The sequence below is a fragment of the Cetorhinus maximus genome, chromosome 9, assembly GCF_964194155.1.
Source record: "Cetorhinus maximus chromosome 9, sCetMax3.hap1.1, whole genome shotgun sequence".
NCBI lineage: Eukaryota > Metazoa > Chordata > Chondrichthyes > Lamniformes > Cetorhinidae > Cetorhinus > Cetorhinus maximus.
In genome coordinates this window covers 89,993,247-90,006,534 of record NC_135887.1, presented here as the reverse complement: position 1 = coordinate 90,006,534, position 13,288 = coordinate 89,993,247, and the positions used below count along the sequence as shown (strand labels likewise).

Genomic DNA, 13,288 nt, shown 5'->3' with positions numbered 1-13,288 from the left:
TTCCTTATTGGGATTTCCTCTGCTATGGATAAGAGGGAAATACCTCAATTTCCACAGCATCATTTATCTCCCTTCTTGAACATATTTAAAACTCTCTCATTTCTGATGTTGGGCAAGAGTTCTTTTTCCTCCCAAATCTGTAGGATGAATGCATGAGTCTGTAAATGAGTAAAAGCGCACAAGATTTGAAGACTTCAGCTGGAAAACCATCGGGGCCGCAAGCATTGTTATTTTTCATCAGTTTGATTGTTTAGGCAGCTTTCCCATCAATGGTGGTTTGCCACAGGGTACTGGAGAGTATCAGCTATCACTGTAGATTCATCATTGAGGTGTTATTGAAAATGTTCTTTCCATTGTTAACATGTGGCATTGTCATCCTTAAGAAGAGAAATAGCATCCTGTGAGGGAAGGCGATTTTGTCTGTAGACCTATGAACTTTTGTCTATAGATGGCCCTGGTATATGACATCAATAAAGCTTCACATGTCATGACAGTTAGCATATTGTTGGACCTCTTTGGATTTCTCTTCACACCACGTGCCTTTTACCTTATGGATTTGTCTTTGGGCATTGGCCTCGAGTTGTTGGAATACTGCCCTCTTGACTAGCGCCTTTGATTATTCTGCTTGGCAATGAGGGCTGCTCATTTTTGTTCTAGATCACATGTTTCAGCATTGTTTTCATCAAACCAGTCCCAGTGATGACGATGCTCAAAACCAATAGTCTGGGAATCTAGTGCAGCTGACTGTTTGTTCCCACTGTTCTAGAATTGGGTTGGATGTGTGAAGATTTACCAGATTGGTTGAGAGTTACATTTGAAATTCCTGTCTTCAAGCTGCTTCAGGGCTGAGAAATTGATCATCTTCCTCTTGGACTTTTGGGCCTTGTGATTTTGTGGTGTTAGCTGTCTGTTCATCAACAATTAATTCAACACTATATATGTAATTGTTTCTTAATTCCCTCATCTTTGCCCCATAACCATTATAGTATTTCCAGTCATGGGGGAAGGATGGAAGATCCAGTAAAACTTTGACGAACACTGCTGCCATTTCTGTTAGGTGAACAATGGGTATACCTAAAAAATCAGTGAAATGGAGGTAATATCAGGTGTTATCAGCGTACATGTGAAAACTAATGATGTTGCCGAAGGCCAGCATGTAGATAAAAAATAGGAGGTGGGCTAAGGATAAACCCTTGGAGGATACCAGATTAAAGATTGGAGGAAGCTTGAGTGGAGCATAAATGCTGGCAAGCACTGGTTAGGCCAAATGGCCTGTGTTTGTGCCATCTTACTTATGTAACCATTTGTAAACACTGGTTGGCAAGCCATTATTGCAGGACAGGCTAGCATATGAGAACCCAGCCAACCACAAAATATTTGTGTGTCTGTATTGCAGCACATTGATGCTCCAGCGTCCCCTGTCACAGAGTTGTAGAATGTGAGTTTATGAGCACAGTATATATTTTGGCAAGCTCCCTGTATCAGTAGTTCCTTGAGGGATAGTTGTTGCATGATGAAAACCAAAGGATGACTTATTGAAGGGGGTGTTCTGGTCAGCTAAGGACCAGATGAATAATAATATTGATAATGAATGGTAGCTAGTTGCCTGGTCTGGCTCTGGCCCAGAAGAAAACAGAGATGGAGAGAGAACTGTTGGCAATTGCTAAGGTTCATTAGGCTCTTCTCTTCTATAGTATTCTGATCAAGTCGCAGCATGAAAACACTAAAATTTAATTAACTAACTCTGCTATTAATTCATTAACACTATCACACTCTATTAAAAAGATGCACTTTGAAGATCATAATACCTCAAGCTAGTCCTTGTTTTTTCCAAAGGTGTACAAAACCTTGTTCCTCCTTATCTGCAAATTATCATTAGTTTAATGGTGCTTAGATAATAATTACAGAAATCAATTTTAATCTTGTATCTTCTTGAGTTACTTCTATCTAGTTTGCCTGACAGTAAATTATTAAATTGAGTAGCTAGGGCTATGCTGTTATATTGGCAATCTTCCAGCCGTCTGGTACAAATTCCAAATCCAAAGAAGTTTAAAACTTTGTAGTTAATGTTTCTGCTTTTTCCTCCTGGACTTTCTGGTGTATATGCCTTTAGGAAACAGGTTCCCTTTTGTCTTTGAGTTTCATCAACTTTTTCCATATTGCTTCCTTTTCTTACAGTTTTCCTATGAGATTGCTCAACCTCCTCTTCTATCCTTTCACAAAATTACTAGATAATTGAAGCTTAGCGAGGCCTTTTAGGTCATTTTAATTCACCCACCCAGAGAGATCCTACAGCCCCTCAATGAAGCCTTTCAGATAATTAAAGTCATCTATTATTTTAATTATTTTCCTAATTTGTCAACATATATCTCCCTTCGTCCTCCCACTGTTCGTTGGTCTATAAAACAATTTCCAATTTTTTTTAACCCTCCCTCCTTTTTCCCAAATCCAAAAGCAACTAGATTCAAATTTTCACACTCTTTTCTGACATCCCTATTCTCAAGAGTGGTCCATTGTTCTTTTCTATTCTATTCCTCCTGAATACATGATATGTTTAGCATCCATTCCTGTCTTAGTTTAAGCCTAGTCTCTGTTACAATCCCTGTAGGGAACAAAAACTTTTAAGAGGAGTTATGAACTTCAGTGACCAGCTCAAAGGATCACACATTTTAAGACTTTTACTGTAACAAACAAACTAAAATCAACATTGACTAATCATTACTTAGTAAGCAACTAATGCACTAAACTGCAGAAAATGTAACCCTTAGTAACTACTTAACACAACTGAAAGCCCCACATCATGTTTATAAATTACGCAATCTCTGTCGACATTTAGTTTTAAGTCCAACTGCTCCTGGCATTAACAGGATCCCTTCTCCCTGTTTCACCAAGGTGTATCTTCTAGTGTCCTTTCAAACAAAGTCCTCTTTACTCAACCCTTTGGGCATAATTGAATGGACTCCACATGGCAAGGTTCTCTCTGGTGATTCTGTGGTCTCTAACTTTTCACAATCCTGTTTCCTTGAACATGGGTTCCACCCTTACCAGCCATTCACTTGTTGATAAACCAAAAATAGTCATTGTCTTCTGCATGCCATAGCAGCAGCTGTGATGGGTATACTTACCCCAAATCCTTCGGTTTGACTGACCCTGGGAGACTGTAAATCTGCAGAAGTAAGGTCAGCTGCCCCTTTCTTTGTGTCCAGGTGTTAAAGCTCCCACCTGACTTCGAGTAGTTTCAATTTGGGTTTCCATCTCCATAATAAGCTGTCACATGGAGTTTATCTCTGGGAAGAGTAAGTAAGAGGTCACATCCCCACTCCACACGATTCATTTTACCTTGAATTAAAGGAGACCATTTAAAACATAACCATCTTATAACATCCAGTGGCCATAACACTCTATTAATGCTTTTATCATATCCAATGATAGCAAGCTGTGCTTTTAACTTGCCAATTTCATTCAGAATATGTTGAGTATTCATATTAAATAAAACTTGAACTTGCCCCGTCTGTCCAACAGTCTTACTCATTTTAATCCTTCCGCATTCTGATTGTTCTTTATTACGTTCCTGCTTTTCTCTTTTATTTTTCCTACATCTCTTACCCCTGTTCTCCTTTCTGCTTCTTTATCTTATTTTTTCCTTTCCCAGTGATATGTTAGTTTAAGTTCTCCCCCACAGCACTAGTTACTCTTCTAACAAGATCAGGCTCAGGTTGAAATCTATTTGTTCTGTACAGCCCACTTCTGTCCAGGAACTGGTCCCAATGTCTCAGGAATCTGAACCCTTTTTTGTTACACCATCTCCTCAGGAGTGTCTAAACTATTTCCTTAGTCACATAATTGCTTCTGGTAACCTTAGTATTCCTGTACTGACTGGTTTGTATAGCATTGAGAGTCTTCCTGAGATTCCTACCCTTAAGGTCTTGCCCTTTAATCTATATCCTAATCTAGGGCCTCAATACATTTCTGTATAGTTGCAGTTAAAGTCAATGGATCAAACTTGCTAATCAATTAGTGGGCCAAAGAGTATAATTAGAATATGTGAGGATGACTCTTTAATTGGAGTGTGTAGGCCTATTTTGATAATTGGATAGATGACTGGAGGTGGTGGATCATCATTGTTGTGTTTTACTATTTATATTGGTTTTCCTGAGGATTCTCGCAGCTTAATTCCATTACACTTGTGTTTGATAAGATGGAAGTTTTGTTTTTGAATAAAAGTGAAAAGTTGCTGTTCCCCAAGCCACCAGTGCAAAGAGAGTTGTCATCAAAATGTTTTGAGACAGTGAACTTCGAAAATTGTCAAGCATAACTTGACCCAAAACTTACAGTATATACCACAGCACAAACACAGAATAATTTTCATATTTTAATGAACTGATTAACTTTAGCATCAGAAAGATAATCAATAACAGTATCAACTTCTGATGACATCAAGCTGTGCAAAATAACAAGATTTTTTTTAAAATGACACTTAGTCCTTGTTATTAAAAATGTAAAATGTCAAAGTCTCATGCTTCCCAAAACTGGGGAAAGTGCAATTGTGTGCGCAAAACTGGGGTGACAGTGGTGTAGCAGTAATGTCACTGGACTAGTAATCCAGAAGCCTAGGCTAATGCTCTGGGGATATGGGCTCAAATCCCACTATGTCAGCTGGTGGAATTGAAATTAAAATTAATAAAAATTTGGAATTAAAAGCCAGTCCCAGTAATGGTGACGATGAAATCATCAATTGTTGTGAAAACCCTTCTGGTTCACTAATGTCCTTCAAGGAGGGAAATCTGCCGTCCTTACCTGATCTGGCCTACATGTGACTCCAGACCCACAGCAATGTGGTTGTCTCTTAAATGCCCTCTGAAATGATCTAGGAAATCACACAATTCAAGGGAAATTAAGGATGGGCAACAAATGCTGGCTTTGCCAACAACGCTCACATCCCATGAAAGAATAAAAAACAAGTTGATAATTAGAATCTGAACAAAAAGGGCCCTTGGATCATTTTGTATCACCCTCCAGAATACCAATTCCACTGTCTTCCCATTATAGCTTTAAGATGAACTTGAACAGACACAGATCCGCCCATTATGCACTTCTAAGTTTTTCATCTTAGATGTGCAACATTTGTGCTTTCTCAATTTTATATTGATACTAAAATGGGCTACATTTTACATTTGACAGCAATGAGTTTCAATCTGAATGATAATACCGTAAGTGGACCTGTGTACTTGACAAGCTACAGCTGTCCTTGCCCTATAATCACTGTGTGAAAGATCAAGTGCACAATACATTTATCATTGCATAAGCTGGAAAATATTATCAGAAGCGAATACAAATTGCGAGAACAGCAGAAAATAATTAATAGTGTAATATATTTTCATTTAAAAATGTCATCAAATTAGTAATTAACCTACGAGCCAAATGTGCAGAGTATGAAGATGCATGTTACAATGTATAATTGATTGTGTCCACAGGGGAAGAAAAGATCTTAAAGGAAATCTTGAATTAAGTGGGTGTCAGTCAGCGGTGGTGTGCGATGTACTGATTTCTTGTATTTACCTGTTCTATAGATTTAGGACATATTTCCTGACTTTGGCACTAATTTGTCCATTTTCCTTGTTTTCCTGCAGATTCATTCGCCCTGGATGTGGCTCTAGTCTCGGCAGCTGTGGTAATTTGTCTTGCTGCAATGGTCGCCATGTGTGGGATCTGCAAATGGTGTCAGCGCAAATTGGTGAGTTAAACTTGCTGTGATGTTCCAACGGCTTAGTGAGCACAAAAACATACTGTACACTGACAATTATCTCCTCTATAACCTCGTAATGTGCTTCTGGAGAGAAACACTGATTCTTTCCCTCCACACTGTTGCATTTCAAACAAAATACAAGTAGATCAATAAAAATACTTACCTCATTTCTGTTTGTGACAACTGTTGGCTGGAGATATTTCTGTATTCCTGATTATTCAAAAATAATGATCTGGGAAGACAGTGGATGAGTAAGACCGTGTAGTAATGTTTTTAAAATCCTGACAAGAATAGGATGTATTCAATTATAAGAATCATTTGAACATCTAAAATATTCACAGGATGAAGGTAGGCCATATGATCAACAAAGCCAAATGAGGCTGATTTCAGTCAAAGTAATTATATTCAACCATTCACCTTGGCAGTATTAATGAAGATATAACTTTTTTTAAAAAGAGGAACTTTACTACGGTTATTCTTGAATATGTTTATTAGTGTGACTCAGTGGATAGCATGCTTGCCCTACACTGGGATTTTAACAAATGAGCAAGGCTGACACTATAATGCAGTACTGAAGAAGGGCTGCATTGTTAAAAGCGGTGATTCTTGAATGAGAAACCATTGCAACTCAAAGATTAAAGTAATTATTTTCCTGCCCTGTGCTGGTGCTAAACAAAAGCAGGATCACCAAGATTTCATGTCCCAGGCCTGGCATAGGACCACTGTCTTACAGGGTTTAATGCCAGTGGATAAGGGACAGGAAAACAAGGTGGAACTTCTGGTTCTGAGCAACTGCTGGATGTTAATGCATATCAGTAGCCAGCAGAAGATGCAATAGAAATGTATGATTCTGGGGTGTGTAGCTATTATGCAGTACTCCTAATTTCAATCTGCGACCAGCCTTGGGGTCAGTTTGAACCCTCTGATTGGTGGGTTTTTTAGGGCACAGTTCATGTTTACTGGACACCTGTAATGGGAGTACCAAACAAGTAATACAGAATTGTGGTGGGGACTGGGCGTGTTCCTTCCACTTCATTCACACAACTTTGTTTGTGTCTTCACCAGTAAGGTCAAACTCTGTCATACCAGGAGTGTACAGAAAATGTTTGGACAGTATGGAGCCATGGACGGAGATCTTGGTTTCTGCTCCTTTTTCCTGATACTTTTACATTGGCAACTGTATATTCCCTGAGGGCAAGGGTCAGGAGAATCCACTGTTATAGGGTTATATCTACATTAGATTAATTGTGTTTGAAATGATTATTTTAATATATTTCAATATTTGATGTGTAAACCTATTAATTGAGGTGTTGATTAGATAAAAATTGGAGAATCAATTTCTAGATTCTTGCTTGACTGTTGGTTTACCAATGTATTATAGCAGTCTATGCTACTTCAGTTTCTTTCTTTCTGTACTTGGTTGTGCAATTAACATTATAGACCATATTCTAGCTCAGTGTAACAATAATCTCTTCTGCAGACTTCAAAGAGACCATCAATTAACCTTAGTGTTTCATGATTCCGATTTTACTGCAAACTATACCCAATGTCATGAAGACCTACTTTTCATGGCCAATGTTTAGTGCGTTTATGAGCATTCATTTGGTAAAAGTGCATCTAATCCATAGCAACTAAATTATTATTGTCCATGACAGATCCTCTTAGTCAGAGTAGCTGGTGGACATTTACCAGATGCTGGTTTGATAAGAAATAATTAGCCAGCTTGTGAAGGTAGCTATAAAGTCTTGTCAAATGCATTTAAATCTTAGGGCTTTATAATCAACGTATTATAACTGTTGTTAGGTTCATTGTATGACTTCAGTTAAGTGTAGCAGACCAAAGAAAAGCCAAAGATTGGATATTTATGAGATTATTAAGTTAATTGTTGCATTTTAATTATTTCGCAACTTGGCAGGTAGAGATAATACATGGATTTATTTGGTATTTTTGTCTGCATTTGTTTTTCCTGACCTCTCCCTCTTCTAATGTCCCTCATTTCCTCTAGCAACAATAGTATTACGGTGCTGAAACTGTTCAAGTCATAGGCTTCTCAAAGATTGGCATTGGTGGAAGTGTGGAACTGTTTTTTATTTAAATCATCCTCTTCTGTGCATTGATTGTGAATTTTAAAATGAAGACATTGCTAGACTGGGAGCCAATGTTGGCCAGCAAGTACAGGGTGATGGACAAACGGTCATACTTGGTTCGAGTTAGGACACAAGACAGCATATTTTTGGATGGCCTCGAGTTTTATGGAGGATAGAATGTGAGAGGCCAACCAGGAGTGCATTGGAATAGTCAAGTCCAGAGGTACCAGGAGCATGGGTGAGGGTTCAGCAGTAGGTGAGCTGAGGCAAGGACAGAGTTGGGCAATGTTACAGCGGTACAAATAGGTGGTCTTAGAGACGGCACAGAAGTTCAGCTCGGGGCCAGGTATGACAAGTTTGCAAACAGTCTGGTTCATATGAGGTAAAGCAGTTGTCACCATACAGATGTATAAACTCTAATATGAATCTGGTTACCTTCAGGAAAGAAGTGGAAACTAGAAAAGGGAGTCTTAAAACTTGGATAGCCAGGTAGTGAAGGACAGAATACTAGTGCTTATAGTCTTTACTCACTTACCAACTTTATGTACATTGCATGTTGCGTATCTCTAACTAAAATCTCTCTTTCAGTCTGCTCCTAAAAGCATAGGTGGATTTCCAATGAATACCCACAACCTAAATATAATTCATACTTGATATACCATTAATGGAGTATTACTTTTCCAGTACTGTGAATTTATGCAATAATTTACATGCATACAAAAATAATTGATAAGATCATGTGAGAAATTTGATGTTGGGGATATAATGATTTTAATCAGAGATGAACAGGGCTATGGGAGATATCTTTAGGCAGCAATACACTATAATGTTTTGTCAATCAGCTGGTGTAAGCTAGCTTATGTTTATCAGTACCATATTATCCTTTCCATCTCCATCACTGAGGCCGCAAGAAGGATCATTGCTGCAGTTTTGTTTCAGTAATCCATTTATCCTCACATTACTGAACAATCTGTTCTGTAACAGAGAACGCAGAAACAAATTCTGCCCATAGGTTAAATTTCAATTCCATTTAAAGCATCCTTTGCCTTTTACTGTGATTGCAGTAATGATCACATTGTTTTTCTTCATGGAGAATTTGGGTAAATGCCATGAAGCCCTAAAAGCCAAATCTAACTTATTATGTGAATGGCCCCATAATTTGCATATATTTCAGTACTAACAAACTATGAATTTCATATATAGCATTTATTCACTAATTTGGAACAGGATCCCAAACTCCCAGGCCTAAATAGGAGTCACAAATGGAATACAAAGTATAAGCAGAAAGTGGAAATTGGCTGCTGTATTTTCCTAACAGCGATTACAACTTGAAAGGCACTCCCTTGACCATGAAGCATTTTGGAATGTCCCGAAAATATGAAACGCACCTTAGAAAGGCAAGTTCATTCTTTCTTTTGTGGGCTAGGTTGCCAAAGCTCACAGACCACACATAGCTCAGAAGCTTACTATGAACACCTTACTGTTAGGTGCTTATCTTCGTTCAAGGTGACTAGATTTTGCTCTGCAGAAATGGTTCTCATGTAAATTGTACTACAGTTAGTTTGCTTTAATCCAAGCTTCCCAATGGCTTAGCACTTCATAATCCATGTGTAAATAGTGTTGCAGCTGAAATATTGCATGTTATTTGTCTAAGGTTTGAATAATTTGAAACCAGTTGAATGTATGTCTATCAAGGGCTCTATGAAGGATAAAAGGCCAAGATATATGAGAGAGTTCAAAGTCAAATCTTGTCATCCTGATACTCAGTTGGACAGTAGTTAATTATTTTAACATTTCACAGGATCACAGAATTGTTACAACACAGGGCGGGACCGTTCTACTTGTGTCTGCACCAGCTCTCTGAATGAGCAATTCACCTATTGACATTCCCTGTCTTCTCCCCGTAACACTGCACATATTTCCTTTTCAGGTAATAATCCAATTCCCTCTTGAATCCTTCGACTGAACCTGCTTCCACCACACACTGAGGCAGCGCATTTCAGATCTTCACCACTCGCTGCGTAAAAACATTTCTCCTCATGTCTCCAAGGCTTCTTTTGCCAATTTCCTTAAATCTGCATTCTGGGAACATTTTTTACCCCTATCTACCCTGTACAGACCCCTCATGATTTTGGATACCTCTATCAAATCCCTCAACCTTTTCTTCTCCAAGGAAAACTGGCCCAACTTCTCCAATATATATATGTAGCTGAAGTTCCATGTCCCTGGAACCATTCTCATGAATCTCTTCTGCATTCTCTCCAGTACGTTCACATCTTTCCTAAAGTCCAGCACCCAATCTCCTTGCTCTTGTATTCTATACCCACATTAATAAAGACGGAGGACGCTGTATGTTTTATTAACTGCCCTCTTAGCCAGTCCTGTCACCTTCAAAGACTTATGCATATATACACCCAGGCCCCTCAGCTCCTGCACCCCCTTTAGAATTGTACCCTTTATTTTATATTGTCTCTGTGTTCTTCCTACCGAAATCAATCACTTCACACTTCTCTGCAGTGAATTTCATCTGCCACTTGTCTGCCCATTCCACCAACCTGTTTTTTTGAAGTTCTACATTACCTTCACAGTTCACAATGCTTCCAAGTTTCATATCATCTGAAAATTTTGAAATTGTGCCCTGTATACCAAGGTCTGGGTCATTAATATATATCAGAAAGAGCAATGGTCCCAACACCAACCCCTGGGGATGTCCGCAACAAAGCTTCCTGCAGTCCAAAAAACATTCATTAACCACTACTGTTTCCTGTCACTCAGCCAATTTCATATCCAGGTTGCTGCTGTCCCTTTTATTCCATGAGCCATAACTTTGCTCACAAGTCTGTTGTGTGGCACCATACATTTTAGAAGCCCGTGTATGCCACATCAACAGCATTACCTTCATAATGCTCTTCAAAAAACTCCCAAGTTAGTGAAACACAAACATACGAATTAAGAGCGGGAGTAGGCCATTAGGCCCCTCGAGCCTGCTCCGCCATTCAATAAGATTACGGTTGATCTGATCGTGGTCCCAACTCTATCTCTTCCATCTACCCACGATAACCTTTGACCCCCCTTGTTAGTCAAGAAGCTATCTACCTCTGCTTTAAAATATTCAATGACCCTGTCTCCACCACGCTCTGGGGCAGTGAGTTCCAAAGACTCACGACCCTGAGAGAAAAATATCTCTTCATCTCCATCTTAACACAATTTGCCTTCAACAAACCCATGCTGGCTTTCCTTAATTAACCCACATACGCCCAAGTTCCAATTAATTTTGTCCCGAGTTATTTTCTAGAAGCTTCCTGACCACCAAGGTTAAACTATCAGGCGTGTAGTTACTGTGCTTATCTTTATACCCTTTTTTGAACAAGGGTGTTACGTAATGCTTGTTTTTTATTTTCACTATTAAATGCTGATGGTGCTGATGCATTGGTTAACATTTCCAATTAGTGCTGAATGCATCCCACCCAGCCCCCCCACCCCACCCCCTCCACCATTCTCACTCCACCATTCTCACTCCAGCACTATTTTGTTGCTGACTTTTGTGTTCTTCAAAGTGAGAGATATTGATGCTAGGAAACTAAGTTGCAGGCACTTAGTGTCAATACCAAGTGTTCACATGTCAGAAGTAAAGCACATCCTGATTGTGCTTCATCAGTAAGTCTCAGGGCCAATCCCAGAAGATCACTGCTAGTAAACCAATCTGATATGTTTACTTTTCTCACACCAGCTTGCTGAGCAACAGCTGACTATGAACTTAAGACTGCCCAAACTCATTTCACAAAGAAGTCCAAATAAGTAGCAGGCAGAGGGGGATTTTCATCCATAATTGCCTCAGAGGATTTGAACACAGGTTCTGGAGGTTATAGCCCATATCCAAAACATTGCACTCCTCAAATGTGGGACGTTAGTCTGTTTTTTCAAAATGTTCAACAATGGGAAGCAGCAGGATTGAGCCCTATCTTGTCCTCACTTAAGATTTTACAGTGTAAATGCAATCATTTGGAGAAGGAAAAGATACGCCCAAATATTTTGACATATCTCCGCTTGCTCAAAATCCTGGAATTAACCCTGACGTCTCCTTCCTCTCCAAGTCAATATGGGTTTGTGTCTGTGCAGCTGGGATCACTGGACTGTGGCCAAGAGCCACTGAGTGACTCTACAACTTGCTAGGTAGCTCTGAGGCAAGTTATAGCTCTTCAGTGGCACCTTGACTCAGATCAGGGATTGAGCCTGGGACTTTGCATTTCTGCATGGATCTGTACCACAGCAGTAAGTCCATTTCTCATTTACTGGTGAAAAAATGGCTGCAGTGGACTGCTGGGCTGGGACTGATGGACACAGAATGTGATTTATCCTCTTACAAGACTGGAAGGAGGGACACTATACACAAGTACATTAATTACAAATTACAAAGCTTCAGATCTGACCAGTAAATTTGAGGGCAAAGGTGGGAGAGCCTAACTCAAACTCTTTAAAAAAAAAAGATACTGCAGATATGCAATGTGTATGGAAGAGCCTGCTGACTACTACTTAAACCTGCTTGACACTAAACAGCAGCTTTATTCCATGCAGAATCAAGTCCAAGGAGGGTCAAGCAGCTTCCTAGCTTCCTTCAGAGGACTCAAACCATTGAGTTCTGGAGTCAGGTTGTGAGTTGAGTCCAGAGTTACACTGCCATTTTTATATTGTCAAGAAGTGGAAATTGCTAAACAGCAAGGTAAAATTGGCAGCGTAGCTGGGCCCTTGTAATATATTTACCAATGTCTTGATCTGAGCTACCTCATCTAAAAAAAAATGAAAACATGTCGATGTATATCTAACTGAGATTATTTCCATAAATTACATCTGGACCCATGAACCCATACATAACCTAGAAGTGCTTCACCAGAACAAACTAATAACTTCAAAAAATTGACATGAAAAGTATTGCATGGGGTTATCATATCTTAAACTTAAAATATTTTCATTCCATCCCTTGTACAGGGACCACTGAATGAGGGCCAGCACAGATTTATTAAGGGTAAATCAGGGTTAAGGTTTTCGATGAGGTACCAGGCAGGCTGGTTGAGGGCAGTGCAGTTGGTGTGTATATGTACTTTCAAAAGGTGTCTGATAAAGCACCACACATCAGCCATGTTAATCAAACTGAAGGCTTTGGGATAAAAGGGACAGTAGCAGCATGGGTATGAAATTGGCTAAGGGATAGAAAACAGAGTTGTGCTTAATGATTGTTTTTCAGACAGGAGGGAGGCATACAGTGGAATTTCCCAAGTTTCAGTATTAGGACATATTTTTGAAATATGTAATAACTTGAACTTGGGGTACAAGATAAATTTCAAATTTGGCAGGTGACTGTGTTTAACTAATTTATCAGTATTTTTTGAGGAAGTAACAAACAAGGTGGATAAAGGGGAACTTGTAGATGTAGTGTTATTGATTTCCAAAAGGCATT

At 39.1% G+C, this 13,288-nt stretch overlaps 1 protein-coding gene across 3 annotated transcripts in view; it reads left to right on the top strand.

The window, feature by feature from the left end:
- The window catches only part of LOC144684818 (synaptotagmin-7-like), a 703,889-nt gene that overhangs the window by 322,534 nt on the left and 368,067 nt on the right, over positions 1–13,288 (top strand). For all 3 annotated transcript variants that reach the window (XM_078549087.1, XM_078549086.1, XM_078549088.1), the window contains exon 2: positions 5,631–5,734. In XM_078549087.1, the coding sequence (XP_078405213.1) occupies positions 5,631–5,734 (104 nt within the window). The remainder of the gene's footprint in view (positions 1–5,630; positions 5,735–13,288) is intronic.